This window comes from Neovison vison, chromosome 13, assembly GCF_020171115.1.
Source record: "Neovison vison isolate M4711 chromosome 13, ASM_NN_V1, whole genome shotgun sequence".
Lineage (NCBI taxonomy): Eukaryota > Metazoa > Chordata > Mammalia > Carnivora > Mustelidae > Neogale > Neogale vison.
Window position 1 is genome coordinate 66,371,881 of NC_058103.1, and position 17,044 is coordinate 66,388,924.

Consider the following 17,044-nt stretch of genomic DNA (forward strand, 5'->3'; position numbering starts at 1 on the left):
ACTCTGCCCTGTGACTGCTAGCTACCTTGACCTAATGCCCAACTTTGCCTCAGCAATTCAGGGAGCCCTCTCCCTCAGCTCTACTTGTGCTGCAGCCTAGAAAAAAAAAAATCCTGGGGGAATCTGGGTGGCTCAGTGGGTTAAGCCGCTGCCTTCGGCTCAGGTCATGATCCCAGGGTCCTGGGATCGAGTCCCACATCGGGCTCTCTGCTGAGCGGAGAGCCTGCTTTCCTCTCTCTCTCTCTCTCTGCCTGTCTCTCTGCCTACTTGTGATCTCTGTCTGTCAAGTAAATAAATAAAATCCTAAAAAAAAAAAATCCTGACAGGAAGAAAGATGGGGCAATTGTAGGACTCCTCTTTTGCTTTCCTTCTCTTAGGGATCACTGACCTGTGCTTCCTGATGTTCAGTGTCTGAGAATCACTGTTTCTTACATTCAGGGTGGCATTTCTTTGGCTCTTGTAGGATGTTTAAATCAATCATTGGATTTTATATCTTGTTTAAGGCTGTGTCTGCTACTGGCTGCACCACCCAAGTTATACTAATGATAGAACCAAGGGTTCAAATGATGTCATTAGGACAAGTCTGAGCTCCGTATTGTCTTCATTCTCAGGTGCCTTGTGGCCATATCCATAGCCTCATTTTAAGGCCCTCCGGTTTATGTCAGGCAGACGGTGGCCCTCTTGTGCCCTTCCAAGCAGTGACATCAGCAGGAATCTAATTGCTTCTCATTGGCTGGGTTTGACTTCTCCTCTATCCCTTGATGAATTACTGTTGTTGTCAGGGTATAGTAAGCTCCACCCAACACACAGGAGTGAATGAAGAGGAAGACAAGATTAGAGTGACAAATATAGATGATGCTGAGAAGCAAATCAGCCTTGACAGTCACGTAGCCATAATTCTTCAGGAGATCCTAGAGTTCCTGGGGCGGTCTCTGCATTCTTAGAACATTCTTAGGACACAGTGTCATCATCTTGGTACCTGGAGCTTGCTTTTTCAGCACAATCAACTGTTCCTGTTTCACGCAAGTCACGCTGATGGGGTGGATGCTTGGTAATTTAGAACCATCCTGAGGTTTCCGTTATAAAAGTAGCTACAAATATTTAAAGTCTGGTGCAGACTCATTAATATTCAGGGGTCTTCTGGATATCAATTTTTGGAAGTCCATGATTCTTTTGAACCCAGGGTAACTCAAAAAAGTGAGGTCGAATAGTTCCTAGTTCTTTCTGCTTAGTCTGTGTTTATTTTGATGTGGTCATGACAACACATGAGAAATTGTTTCCAGTTGTCTTTATTCACCTGTCACCTCAATAGTCTCCTCTGCCTGCGGAGTCAGGTAGCTCTAAGCCTTGCAATTTGAAAACAAGAAATTTCTGTGAATGTTCACTGTCTGATGACCTGAGTATATCAAACAGAATTTAAATCTTCACACCTAGCTTCGAAATTCTTTTGAATATTACCTAAAAATTGTAAGTTTTAAGGGCATGATTGGAAGATGGGACAATTTAGGTCATACTAGGATGTGAGTTTGTCTTACAGTTTGTCCCAGAAATAAAGTATGTGATGGAGCTGAAACCGAAGCTTTGGTTTCAGGGCAAATGTTGTTTTGGCTTGAATATTCTTCTAATCTTTTTTTATTTTGCCTTTTCCTTTTATTTTGGAGCCCCATCTATGCCAAGTGAACTGATCTTACTATGTTGATACCAAACTACTCAAATTCTGTCAGGTGGCTCTGCTTGCCCGTCCATGCGTGAGCTCATCAGGCGGTTTCGGTGAACGTCCTGTGCTGGCTAGCCCGGGTGAGCCGCATACCTTGAGGGCCCTGGGTTAGCCGCCCTTACTCTGCACAACTCATTCCACACAGGAGGAGAAAGAGGGAAAATGCCTGGCTCAGGTTGATCAGTGAGGAGTGGCTTGGCAAGACTTGAAGCCTCCTGCTTGAGCCAGGTGGTTTCGAGCAGTGGCGAGAACGGATTTGGAGCAGATGGATGTGCATTCCATCTATGGCGCCACCACGTACCAGCTGTGACATTGAACAGGGTCCTGAGCTTTGTTTCCATCTGTAACATTGAGCTTTGTTTCCATCTATAAAATTGGTGCTGTACCACCTGTTAGTGCTACTGCGAGGACTGATGTAACTTTTGTAAATTGCCTGGCACAGCATTTCCCTTTCCTATTGACCTCTACGCCTGATGTGCACTTTACAATGGCAGGAATCAATTCCTGTGACACTCACCCTTGGGGGAAGATAAAACTGGTTCCTGAGGGGCACCTGGGTGGCTCAGTGGGTTAAGCCTCTGCCTTCGGCTCAGGTCATGATCTCGGGATCCTGGGATTGAGCCCCATATCGGGCTCTCTGCTCAGCAGGGAGCCTGCTTTCCTCCCTCTCTCTCTGCCTGCCTCTCTGCCTGCTTGTGATCTTTGTCTGTCAAATAAATAAATAAAATCTTTAAAAAACAAAAAACAAAAACTGGTTCCTGAATCAGCCAAGCTGGGGACTTGCTGGGTAGACTTGTTGAGCTGCCCATCCCAAGACCACAGCAAAGTGACCCTTGCCTTATTGTGGACTGCCTGCTGGGGAACCCACACCAGAACAGATGGTGCTAGGTTGTGGACAGCTACAGAAAGGCCAAAGCTGCCCCAGAATTTTTTTTTAATAGGTCCCACAGAAAGGTTTCTATCTCAGAACCTTGGCAATGACCTTCTTTTGTGTGAATTTGAGGCAAACTTCGAAAAAAACTGTGCATTCATTGATGAGACTAGTTTATTTTTGGCTGCAAATACAACATGAAAATAGACCACCTCCTGTGTGTTTCATGTAGTTTTAACCTAAAAAATACTTTCTGAACATAAAGTCAAACTTCTTTGTTACTGAGGAAACTGGGACATTGCTTTATCTTCTCTACAGCTTATCACCTTGATCAACATTACTGTCTCTATAACATTGTCTCCTTAAGCCCTGAGCATGAAAGCACTTTGATCATTTTGGCAGATGATGTGGTATCAGGTACCAAATGTTTGTGTTCCTTACAAATTCTTTCGTTGAAGCCCTTGCTCCAAATATAATGGGATTTGAAAATGGGGCCTTTGAGAGGTAATTGGGTTTGTATGATGTTGCAGGGATGGAGCCCCCATGATAAGATTAGTATTCTTATAAGGGGATCACAGTATTAGGACTCCTTACTCTGTGAAGATACCAGAAGATGGCTCCCAGCAGTACCAGAAAGAGGGTCTTCACCAAACACAGATCTGCTGGTTTCTTAGCCTCCTACGCTATGTGAAATACATATAAGCCATTCATCTATGGTTATGTGTTTCAGCAGTAAAAACATTAAATTCTATCTCAAGAGTAAGTCAGATTAGTAGGCCACTAACCAAATAGACCTCTTTTTTTTGACCTGAGCTTAGAATAATGGCACTGACTCATGAGGGTTGGGAGTACAGAAAGAAACAGTCCTACGACTCTTCCTCTTCCGTTTTATCTATTATCAGGATATCTATAACATTATAGATTCCTCTTAATGAGGCTCATTAGGAGGAAAAGGTCCCTGGCTTTTCAGTAAGAATTTTTTTTCTGTAGCAACTGGCTTGCTTTTATCTTATGGCTGCCTTGAGTTTCAAGACTGATCAACATTCCTTGTTCCTACATACCAGGAAGGTCTGAACCAAATTTAACACTTAATTTTACATATTTTTTAGAACTTCATGGGATAAATGTTTTGTATTGGTCCAATCTAGTATTTGTTGCCATTAGATAAAGAAGGATACTGTGATAAAATGTACATAGGTGTGCCAGAGGAAGATTATTAAAGTATCCACTTAAAGGCTAGAGGCAACATGGGGGGACCAGAAAAACACAGGAAAGTAATTTTACAATTAAAATGCATATAAGTAAAAAAAAATGCAAACAAATAGGAGATTCATGAACCAGTCAAGCAACATTTGCATGTTTCTTAAATTTTCACTGGCTTCAATCATAAGAAATCAGTTACCATACTGATTTTATATATATATATATATATATTTTTTTTTTTTTTTTGGCCACACTGATTTTTTTTTTTTTTTTAAAGATTTTGTTTATTTGACAGAGAGAGATCACAAGTAGGCAGAGAGGCAGGCAGAGAGAGAGAGGAGGAAGCAGGCTCCCTGCTGAGCAGAGAGCCCGATGCGGGACTCGATCCCAGGACCCTGAGATCATGACCTGAGCCGAAGGCAGCGGCTTAGCCCACTGAGCCACCCAGGCACCCGGCCACACTGATATTTTAACATTATATTCAGGCAGAGTTTTCTTTCCTTCCTAAGCACTTTGTTTCTCAGTTGTCAAACATGAGAGAGAATGTACAATTTAAAAAATTTATTTCTGAAATACTTTATTCTTTTAATTAGTATACATTATATTAAGTATAGAATTTCCTTAAAAATTAACTCTTAGTTTCATGGTTAGGACACTGATATGAAGAAGAAATCATCTGGCTCTTTTGACTTTTCTTCTATATTTATCCAAGTAGATTCTCATATTAAAGTTCTTCCATGTTATTTCTGCCCAAGTTGTGACAGCTAAAACAAAACAGAATAACTTTAATCAAAAAAGAAATTTATGCATTCAAACACATTTGTAAACACCTTAAAAATGTATTCTTAAATCATGGTAAAATCCTAGGTTCTCATTTCGTTCACTGCATTTATATATAGAATAATATATTTTCACTCAATGTTTACCACCAATTCAAATGTTTAAGTAGATCTTTTAAAACTGAATAATAATAAAGGCTGTCATGGTAAAAAAAATATGTATCAATATAGGTAGAAATCAACAAATGGAAAACAAAAACTCTGAGAATAAAGTCAATATTAACTCAGTATGAGATGTAAAGGAAAATATCAGTTGCAGCTTTACTGTTGAGAGTTTACTTCTTCACATAATTAGATATTTCTAGCACATGATTAAAAAAAAAAAAGATTTTCAATTCTGGAAGGCTGGATAAACTACTGGCCTAATTCTCCCAGGGATAGCAATCATAAACCTTAAACAAATACAAAAAACCAACTACTGGAAGGCCATGGAGAGCAAGTGAAAGCTGGTAGGTTTGGGAAGAGAACAGTTACTTGGAAGGGGAGACTAGCTAGCACTGGCTGAGTTCCCTGGTTCTTTGGCTCTTAGCCTAAAGAACCAGAGTACAGGGAGCAACTAAATCCTCTGAATATTAGAGGAAATCCTGGAAACAAGAGGGAAAGAGCAAAGGAGCCCTAAATTTTGTGTATAAACTTTTCCTAAACCTGTAGTGAAACCCTGAACCATGCATGAATGAGAGAGACTAAAAAGCAAGATGTGAGCTGCTGCCCAAGAGACAGTTTGACATGATGAGTCTAACCAAGTTAATTGCCTGCTTAAAGCCCAGATCAGCACTCCAGAGAAACAGAATTTAGTTCCCAAAAAATACATTCACAATGTTTAGGATACAATCTATCTAAAATTAATGTATGAAGGAACAGGAAGATTGGAACCATTCTCTAGGGGTAAAGACAGGAGATACAGTGAGATAGATGATCCATGTGCTGTAATTAAAAAAGACAGGGTTTAAAAGCAGCTATGACAATTATCCTCAGTGAAATAATGGAGAGTATGTTCACAATGAAAAGACAGAAAATCCCAGCAGAGAAATACAAACTCTATTAAAAAACAAAACCCACAAATGAATATTTAAGAACTGGTAAATACAAAATTATTCAAATAGCAAAAAGAAGATAACAAAAGAAAGAGTGAATCTGAAGACAGTACAACTTAAAGTATATACTCTAAAGAACAGAATCAGGGGTACCTGGTTGCTTGAGTTGGAATGGCATGCTACTCTTGATCTTGGGGTCCTGAGTTCAAGTCCCACATTGTGTGTAGAGATTACTTAAATAAGAAAACTTTAAAAAAAAATCTTAGACAAAAAACCCCAAACAGAATGTTCAGAGATGTTTGGCATAATATAAAAGGTTGAACATATAGGTGACTGGAGTCCGAAAAGGAGAGGAGAAAATTGGGCATAAAATAATTGAAGAAAGAACAGCTGTACATGGCCTAAATTTGGTGAAGGTACAAACTGACAGAGTCAAGCAGCTCAGCGATCCCCAAATACACAAGAAGTCATATCTATATACACATCCTAACTGCTAAAAGCCAAACATAATGAGGAAATCATGAAAAATTTCACATCACATGCAAAATTGTATGAATCTTAATACTGCTGCCTTCCTATCAGAAACAATGGAGAGTATAAGACTGTGAAATAACATCTTTAAAGTTCTGAAAAACTATCAATCTAGATTTCTATATCCAGCAAAAATATTTAAGAATAAAGGTAAAATACATTCTCATATAAAAGAAAATTAAGAGAATTCACTGTTAGTATACCACAGCTATAATAAATCCTAAAAGTTTTGCAGTCAACAGATGGAAATTAAAATCTACTAGAGGTAGTAGGGATGAAGAACGCTGGAAATCAAATCTGTGTAAATGCAAAGGATTTCCTTATGATACAGATGACCGAAGTGGAAATGATAACACTGTCCACTGTCTTGTGAGGTTAATGACACGTAGATGTAAAATATATCACAATCACAGAAGAGCTGAGGGAATGGGTCTATAGGGTTGCAAGGTTTCTATATTTAATGCAAGTGGCAGAATATTAACTGTAGTTTCTAAACAGTTAAAGATGTATATAGATTGTGATCTCTAGAGCAACTGTTAAAATTAAAAATGCAGAGCTCAGCTAAAACACAGAAGTGTTCAAATAATACAAAGAAAGGCAGGAAAGGAGGAACAGAGGATGGCCCAACTATTTCAAACTAACAGAAAGCAAAGCAAACAGTAGGGGCGCCTAAGTGGCTCAGTGGGTTAAAGTCTGTGCCTTCAGCTCAGGTCATGACCCCAGAGTCCTGGGATCAAGCCCCACATCAGGATCTCTGCTCAGTGGGGAGCCTGCCTCCTCCTCTCTCTGCCTGCCTCTCTGCCTACTTGTGATCTCTGTCTGTCAAATAAATAAATAAAATCTTAAAAAAAAAACCCACAACAGTAAAATGCTGGATCTACAAATTACTTTGAAATTACTGAAGTTGTAGCAATGAATTGAATAAAGAATGGATAAATGAGTAGGTATCTTATAAAGCAAGTACAGTAAAATGTTAATGGGGAGTGTACCTGTGTTCACTCTACCTTCTTGAACTTCTCTGTATTCCCCTATCAGTGGGCAACTACATTAAGGTTAAAAATACAAAAAAACACATCCTGAGGATAAGAAAGTTATGCCAGAAAAGGATGGTAGGAAAAGGGTGCTGTTGGGGTTTTTATGGCAGCCCAGGCAAAAATGAGTGAACATCACTGGTTAGACTATGAAGCATTCCCAGTAGTTAGCTTCGACAAAGTTAATTTCTTAGCCCAATTTGTGAGATGGTTGGCAAAGTCAGAAATGTGGACAGTATAAAAGGAAATGGTGAACCGAATTTTGCCTGAGTACACTACTCCACTTTTAAATTTTCTGAATTTATCTTCTCATAGATTTGGGATACTAGAAATAATGTTACTTATCACAGTTTTCTGTATAGTTGTTCATAGCAAAATCTTGTATTTTTATAGCTCTATGGGTTTTGGCTTCAGCTGGCTTAAATGAATATGATGATTCTCTTGCTCTCTTTTGAAAAACATCAATAGCAAGTTATGGTTTGTTAAGAGAAACTAACAAGGTGCACTTTACCTGTTTTATGAACTGTGTAGCATTAAAAAGTTCACTGCAGCCATATAAAATGTGTTTGCCTTGTTTCCCCTGTAAAAATAAGAGAAAACTCCTGTAAGTAAGTAACAAGTAATATTTTCAATATTCCTAAGAACAGAGATCAAGGCTAATAAGACTTTTTATTATGCTTTAAGGTTTTCTTCGGGGGTGGAGGCAGCTGTTGAATTTTAGTGTACACATGTTGATCCTAAAACTAATGGATAAAAGTGGTGAAATGGGAATGTTTTTTGAAAAATGTATTAGGGTACCCTGTTGGTACCATTTATACTGAAAACAGAAGGAATCTGATGACCACCATATTTCATAGAAACAACAACTGTCTACAAAATCCTAGGCCAACACTCTTCCAATGTAGGATCTGTACTACTTGAAGAAAACATTCCTATGGTTTGGTTATGCTGACAGTAGGATATGGTACAAATAGCATGAATTGTATCTGCAGTTTCATTTGTGTAATACATTATTTATATATTAATACACTTCATTTTGTAACTCCTTATGAATTTCATTCCTAATTTTGGCAGAATACTGTAACCCAATTATAGCAGTTAAAATGTCTACCGCAGAATTTTGGTAAGTCCTTAATTATTCTATGTATTGTGTACTTCAAGGAAAATTCATTTCTTCTGTAATGTAAAACGTTTATTCTACAACAAAGCAAATACGGTAATTTGTCAAGAAACAGAATTATGGCTTTGTAATACATCACAAAAAAAGGTTCTTCTCTTGTATCAGCTGTATTAAACATGGTTGGCTCAATAAATGTCCTAGCTGGCCATTTCTGAGAACAAATAAATCAACAGTCACACAGTCACTCTCATTTTTTCAAAATGAGATGTTATGTGCAGCAACCACATAGGGTTGGTCATGTAAGTGGGATTCTTGAGGCTCCACAGGATATACTTAGACAAGACATTAATAAAGGTAGAGATCACAGCAAAGGAGGATAAAAAAAACATAGGAAACATTAGAAGGGTCCAAATATCCCAGGCACAGCTTCCAGGATTCCATCTCAGTAGCATAGGGCACACTTTTTAATTTTCAATTGTGAACCACCAAGTTACAGTGAAGATAGACACACCCTGGTTGCAGGGGAGCCCCACTCTTGTCTCAGGGGTCTTTTATATCTCTCTGATCATGTAACCAAAATCAGGGTGCATAACCAGGCTCAGTAGCAGAAGAAAACATGACAGAAATTGGGCGCAAATCATCAATATTTACATTTCTATTAAACAGTGGTGACAAACTAGTGCAAGTTGCCCCCAGTCTATCTTGGGCCCTAGCCCAGGACTAGGGCTGACTGACTAGTTAGTACATTACATCCAGTTAGCCAGCTGTCAGCACGTGGCTCCCAAGATTCCCAGAGATAAGTAAGCACAGGGTTGAAACGAACTACCTGAGATTAATCCTGTACTATAGGTTTAAACATTGCAGTTTACCAATATTCCTGTGCAAACTTCTCAATTATGCACAAACTTGATACTTCTTTCTTCCATTAAAAACTGAACTTTAAGGTGAACCATGAGAGACTATGGACTCTGAAAAACAATCTGAGGGGTTTGAAGTGGCGGGGGGGGTGGGAGGTTGGGGTACCAGGTGGTGGGTATTATAGAGGGCACGGCTTGCATGGAGCACTGGGTGTGGTGAAAAAATAATGAATACTGTTTTTCTGAAAATAAATAAATAGGAAAAAAAACAAAAAACAAAAAACAAAACTGAACTTTAAGAAATATACCAGTACCTGGATTCAAGGTAGCAATTATTAACTACATCTAGTTCATTCTCTAGCCAGTCATCTTCTGTCAAGAGCACAATCTGTGGTGGCTTTAAGTTCAATTACCAATACATCTGGTTACCTACTACCAACTTTTTTTTTTCCTTTTGGGGTCAGCATGCTTTTACTTCCAAATTGCTTTTGGATATCAGTGCATATTATTTCTCCAACTATAAAATGAAACAAAAGGCTACAGGTACACTTATTCAAAGCCTACTGTATACTTTATATATTTGTTCAGAGCACCTATGCAAATGACTGAGTCCCCAAATACCCTCAAAAGTCTGAATTATTCCTTTTGGAAATTTACCTTATAACTTCAAAATGTCTGATACTATTACTGGAGAATCAGATATTAGAAATTTCTAAACTATACTTTTGCTTTAATAAATATACCTCCACACATAAATGTCTGCTCTCAAAATTAGACAAAGTAAGAAGATGGTTACTTAGGAGCACATGGGTGGCTCATTCAGCTAAGTGTCTGCCTTTGGGTGAGGTCATGATCCTGGAGTCCTGAGACTGAGCCGAGTCAGGATCCCGACTCAGCCCAGGGCCTGCTTCTCCCTCTGTTCATCTTCCCTGCTAGAGTGTTCTCTCAAATTAATAAGATCTTTAAAAAAAATAAAAATTAAAAAAAAAAGGAAGATGGTTATTTGTATGATGTAGGATTGACTACCAGTTTCATTTCACAGCTGGTTCTACTGGTGTGTTCAGAAGGTCAATGTCCATGCATTTTTTTCTAGTACATTTCACGTGTAAGGCAGGTACATCTTTGCAGAGATGTGAAAAGCCTTTGTGAAGCATATTGATTTGGGGGCTACCAGAGTGTCATTTATCTAACCACTGTCGTGGCAGAGCTAGTATGTTCTATGTAACAATCACAAATAATTTTCTTGTATTTTTGGAAAGTTGAGTCTTAGCCTCAGTACATTTGAATTTTTTTTTTAACCTTTTGACCCCTTTCACCCATTTCTCCCACCTACCTCTGGCAACCACAAATCTGTTCTCTAAATCTAAGAGCTTTTAAAATTAATTAATTAATTAATTTTTAGAGAGAGAGAGAACACATGAGCAGAAGGGCAGAGAGAATCTCAAGCACACTGTATGCTGTGTGTAGAGCCCGAAGCAGGGCTCAATCTCATGACCCTGAGATCACGACCTGAGCTGAAACCAAGAGTCAAATGCTTAACTGACTCAGCCACGCAGGTGCCCCATGAGTTTTTTTCATTTTTTTTTAAAATGAGTCCACATATAAGAGAAACAATATGGGGTTTGTCTTTCTTATTTCACTTAGGATAATGCCTCCTCCATCCATGTATGTTGTCACAAATGGCAGGATTTCATTCTTTTTTATGGCACATACGCATGCACAATTTCCTTACCATTCATCTATCAATGGATATTTAAGTTGTTTCCATATCTTGGCTCCTGTAAACAATGCTGCAGTGACTATGAGGGTACACATATCTTCTCCAGCTGGTGTTTTTGTTTTCTTCACATAAATACTCAGAAGTTGAATTGCTGGATGGTAGTTCTATTTTTACTTTTTTGAGGAAACTCCATGCTGTTTTCCGTAGTGGCTGCACCAATTTACATTCCCACCAACGATGCATGGGGGTTTCCCTTCCTCTGCGTGGTTGACACACTTGTTATTTACTTATTTATTTATTTGATAGGGGGATAGCCATTTTAACAGGTATGAGGTGAATTTCATTGTGGTTTTCACTTACGTTTCCCTGATGATTAATGATGCTGACCATCTTTTCATCTGTCTGTTGGCTATATGTACGTCTTGTTTGGAAAAGAATGTCTGTTCAGGTCCTCTTTTTTTTTTTAAAAGATTTTATTTATTTGACAGAGATCACAAGTAGGCTGAGAGGAAGGCAGAGAGAGAGGAAGGGAAGCAGGCTCCCCACTGAGCAGAGAGCCTGACGCGGGGCTCGATCCCAGGACCCGGAGATCATGACCTGAGCTGAAGGCAGAGGCTTTAACCCACTGAGCCACCCAGGCGCCCCTCCTCTGCACATTTTTAACTGGATTATTTTCTGGTGTTGAGTTGTATAAGTTCTTTGTATATTCTGGATATTGATCCCTTGTCAGATACATTATTTGCAAACATATTTTCCTACTCAGTAGGCTGCCTATTCCTTTTGTTGATGGTTTCCATTGCTGTGGAGAAACTTTTTACTATGATGTAGTCTCATTTATTTTTGCTTTTGTTCCTTTGGCTTTTGGTGTCAGATTAAAAAGATCACTGCTAAGACCTATGTCAGTCACGGAATTGACAGCTTGTTTTCTTCTCTGAGTTTTATGATTTCAGGTCTTATGTTCAAATCCTTAATCCATTTTGAGCTAATTTGTGTGTATAGTATAAAATAGAGATCGACTTCATTTTATTCTTTTACATGTGGCTGTCTAGTTTTCCTAGCACCATTTATTGAAGAGACTGTCCTGTGCCCCACTGTACATTCCTGACATCTTTGTTGTAAATTAATGTACCATATGTTGTATGGGTTTATTTCTGGGCTTTCAGTTCTCTTCCACTGATATATGTGATTTTTATGCGAGTACCATACTGTTTTATTACCACAGCTTTGTAATACAGTTTGAAATTAGAACACGTGATGCCTCCAGCTTTATTCTTCTTTCTCAAGATTGCTTTGGCTATTAATGGTCTTCTGTGGCTTCTGACAAATTTAGGATTGTTTATTCTATTTCTGTGAAAAAGTGCCACTGGAATTTTGTCAGGGATTACAATGAGCCAATCCAAAGGTTTGCAGTATGGACACTTCAACAATACTGATTCTTTCAATCATGAACACAGAATATCTCTGTGTCTTCAGTGGCTTATAGTTTACAATAAACACGCCTTTCATTAAATTTAGTCCTAGGTACTTAATTTTTTAAAATGTGACTGTAAATGGAACTGTTTTCTTGATTTATCTGATAGTTTATTAGTATATAGAAATGCAACAGCTATCTGGGTATTATTTTTATATCCTGCAACTGTACTGAGTTCTGACAGTTTTTGATAGTCCCTGGTATTTTCTCTATATGTCATCTGCTAATAGTGACATGAGTTTTAACTTTCTTTCCAATTTGGATGCCTTTTCTTTCTTATTCTTGCTTAATTCATACTACATGCAAAATTTACTCAAAATGGATCAATGATCTACATCTAAGAGTGAAAAGGTTTTTCTTTTCTTTTAGAAGTCTTTTCAAGGGCGCCTGGGTGGCTCAGTGGGTTAAGCCGCTGCCTTCGGCTCAGGTCATGATCTCAGGGTCCTGGGATCGAGTCCCGCATCGGGCTCTCTGCTCAGCAGGGAGCCTGCTTCCTCCTCTCTCTCTGCCTGCCTCTCTGCCTACTTGTGATCTCTGTCAAATAAATAAATAAAATCTTTAAAAAAAAAATAAAAAATAAAAACAGTTAAAAAAAAAAAAAGAAGTCTTTTCAAGACCTTAGATTTGGCAAAGGACTCCTAGATATGACACCAAAAGCATGAGCAACAATACAAACTGGATTTCAAAAAAATTAGAAAAAAACTCTTGTACTTTAAAAAACACCATCTAAAAGTGCAAAGGTAACCTAAAGAATGGGAGAAAATATTTGTAAATCACATATCTGATAAGGGACTTGTTTCCAGATTATATAAGGTACTCTTAAAACTCAATAATAAAAGGGCAGAATACCTAAATTTTTAAATGGGCAAACAATCTGAATAGACATTTCTCCAAAGAAGAGAGAGAAATCACCAATAAGTAATGAAAATATGCTTCACATCCTAAGTAATCAGGGAAATGAAAATCAAAACCACACTGAGATACCACCTCACTCCCACTAGGATAGTCAGAATCAAAAAGTCCAGTAACAAGTGCTGGTGATGACATGGAGAAGTCAAAATCTACATACACTGCTTCCGTGAATGCAGAATGGTGCAGTCTGTTTGGAAACAGTCTAGCAATTCCTGAAACACTTAATCATATAAGTTACAGTGATCCAGGAATTCCACTCCTAGGTACACACCTAAGATAAATGAAAACATATATTTACACAGAATGACAACAGCCTATGACCTTTGGTTCCATGTGGACAGCAACCGGTTTCATCCATAATAGACAATCATTTTGGATTTGGGTTTGTACACCTGGTTATTGCAGCAAACACCTTTAACACTCTATTAGAAGCCTCAGCAGAAAGCATTTCATTTTGTTTTTATATTTTACTTGACAAACCCATTTTGCTATGGGTGCAGTTCATTAAGTGTGCTAAGAAGCCTCATATACAACAGACTGACTTACATAGCTCACCAGACACAAAGTAGCAGACTGACTAAAAACTGGAACAGACATTTAGACACATTTCCTAAACTGAGCACCTGTCCTGCTGAGACAGAGAAGCTTGTATGATGGAATGTGTGTTAAAATATAACAGTCATACAACTATACAGGAGAATCAATAGGGGACAGATTTTTAAGATACTGCAGGAAGAATAAGGGAGAGCTGAAGAGGGTAATAACATAGGAACTAACAAAAATTTATTCTGCATTTCTAAAAATGTTTTTTTCTCTATGTGATCCTGTAATACAGGGACACGGATTAATTGCAAATATGACACCAAAATACTACCTCTAAATCTGTCTGAGGCATGATGGAAAGGGCTGTTTCTACTTTTTGCCTGTCTAAACTGGGATTAACAGGTGGACCAGACAGTCCTATAAGCTTGCACTTACCCAACCCTACCCAGGAATGGACCAAGGGGAAAGCGTTCTCACACTGCTGCCTGCCTTATGCATCAGTCATCTTGCTGAATCTGACCGTCTTCTAAACCTGGGGTCAAATTCTGAGAAAAATGACTAACGCATGGAAAGAATGAAATTTTGGACTCTCCGAAAAGGAGCCAATAAGTGAATAACGCAAAAGGGAAAAGGTAACATTATCTCTGTACCTTGTAAGAGGCCAGGAGCAAGAGTAATACTTTGAGCTATCCTTACATGCCCACAAGGTTTGCAGAAAACTGCCTCCTTCATTTGAAACTGAAGGTACAAGATAGGTTCCAGTTCAAAAGACTGAATTTGCAGTTACCCATATTGTAGGTCCTGATGATGCCAATAACATCTTGGGGATAGACACTTGGAATATTTCTAATCCTTTTTCTTTTACAGGTTCTCATTTTATAGATTTGATGTATTTTCTAAGATCCCTCTGCGGAGGCAAAATTAGGATACTACTGCCACTAAAATGTATACAAAATGGTTCGTTCAACAACAGAGCTGAAGACCACAGTGTAGCTGTTACCCTAAGTAATGATCTGTTAAAGGTGCTTGGATATGGGAACTTAAAATATCTACTACATGCCTGACCGGTCATAGTATCATGTGCTCTACTACCTATGTTTTTGTGGGTAGAGGATAATAATCAGGGAAAAAAAATACTTAGTAAACTGTAATTAAGTAAAAGATAAAGGGCTTATTACATACCTATTGCTGATAGTTTGATGTTCTTCTGATCAAAGTGACTGATCAGAGAAAAAACTAGATTTAGTTAATTATCAATTACTTGTTACAATCAACTTGCTAAAACATTTCACAAAATTAAAAATTCTGTAGTAGAAAGAGATAAGTAGTCAAGCTTATACATGATTAAAAACAAGTTTGCAGTAAAATATTTGGTAGACTGCAATGTTTCTTCAAAATTATGCTTGCAAAATTTCAACCTTTTTAAAGCCTTACATAACATAGGACATAAGGAATGATCATTATTTAATGTTAATTCTGTTGCCCCTACATTTTAAATGGTGTTTTCCTCTTGAAGTTACACCCTCTCCTTCATATACTTTTGCACAGTTGTCTGTCATTCCCTGCTGCTATGAGCTTCGAGTGGTCTCTGAATATTTAAAGTCAAATTAAGATAGCTTCCAAGTACACTGCATCAATAAGATACATTATTTTCCAGATTAACTACAATTTTAGGCTAGAAATGCGACAGGAATTGGAAAACAATGAGCTTACAGGCATTTCCCCTTTATGAGGACTTTTAGCCTACGTCCAGGAAAGGGGGTATGTAAGAGTCAGAAGAGCCATCAGAGAATGCTAGTATGCTAAAGACAAAGAACAACCGTGAAACATCAAAGGATTAAATAATAAAAAGGCCAACATGTACCTTTATATAGTCAACAAGATTTTGGTATTCAATGTAGTTGCCTCCTCCCACTACAAAAACAATTGCCTAAAAATGCAGACAAAAAGAAAAAAAATAGGTTAGTTGAAAGAAACAGTATTTTACCTTTTAACCAACATGGTTTTTAGTTCAAAGCATTATTATACAACTTACATTAAAAAAAATACAAACTAGCAAAAGGTCACATCCTAAGCACCTAATGCTACTTCAATTAAAAAGAAATTTGTTTCTAAAAAATGTAAAGAGGAAAGTAAACCTCATTCTTCAGTTAAGTAATAGCAAGTAAATCTAAAGGGCTTCCTCCAAAAGGCTTTTTAAAAATTTAAGGTTATTTATTGTAGGTAGGAAAAACGAAACTTGGCATATAATTTCCAAAACGTTCTTTACTAATTTTTGTTAAGAAGCTTCTTGTATTTCAAATGAAAACAGAGTCATGGTTATCTTCACAAAAGTCTGGAAGCCAATTTTAGAAACGAGTTCCACACATAAAAAACTTTTACCATAGTCTTAGACTTCTTTTTCATGAATTACCTAATTTTGTGTCCCTTAAAGATTTTTACTTAAATTCCAGGTAGTTATTATACAGTGTAGTATTAGATTCAAGTGTATAATACAGGGATTCAACAGTTCCATAAACATCAGGCGCTCTTTGTAGCAAGTGTACTCCTTAATCCCAGTCCCCCAACCCACATCCCCTCTTGTAACCATTAGCCTGTTCTCTATAGTTAAGAGTGTTTCTTGGTTTGTCTCTTTTTTCTCCATGCTCATTCTACATATGAGTGAAATCATAAGATATGTCTCTCTCTGGCTTATTTCACTTAGTATAATATACTCTAGCTCTATCCATGTTGTTGCAAATGTCAAGATTTTGTTCTTTTTATGGCTAATAGTCCACTGTAAAAATACATCTTCTGTACCCATTCATCAGTCAATGGACACTTACATGAAAAGATGCTCAATCAGCATCACTCATCATCAGAGAAATACAAATCAAAACCACCATGAGATACCACTTCACACCTGTTAGAATGGCTAAAATCAACAACACAAAAAACAACAGGTGTTGGGGAGGATGTGGAGTAAGAGGAACCCTCTTACACTGCTGGTGGGAATGCAAACTGGTGCAGCCACTGTGGAAAACAGTATGGTGTTTCCTTAAAAAGTTAAAAGAACTACCTTACAATCCAACAGTCATACTACTTGGTATTTACCCAAAAGAGACAAAATACTAATTCAAAGGGATACATGCACACCAATGTTTATAGCAGCACTGTCTGTCATAGCCAACTATGGAAAATGCCCAAGTATCCATT

General features: G+C 37.8%; 1 protein-coding gene across 1 annotated transcript in view; it reads right to left on the reverse strand.

Annotated features, from left to right (window-relative positions):
* Positions 1–4,337: 4,337 nt before the first annotated feature.
* The window catches only part of SCFD1 (sec1 family domain containing 1), a 105,241-nt gene continuing 92,534 nt past the window's right edge, over positions 4,338–17,044 (reverse strand). The window contains exons 23-25 of the mRNA XM_044231755.1: positions 15,714–15,779; positions 7,738–7,806; positions 4,338–4,555 (exon numbers count right to left, since the gene is read on the reverse strand). Of these exons, the coding sequence (XP_044087690.1) occupies positions 4,532–4,555; positions 7,738–7,806; positions 15,714–15,779 (159 nt within the window). The 3' untranslated portion in view covers positions 4,338–4,531. The remainder of the gene's footprint in view (positions 4,556–7,737; positions 7,807–15,713; positions 15,780–17,044) is intronic.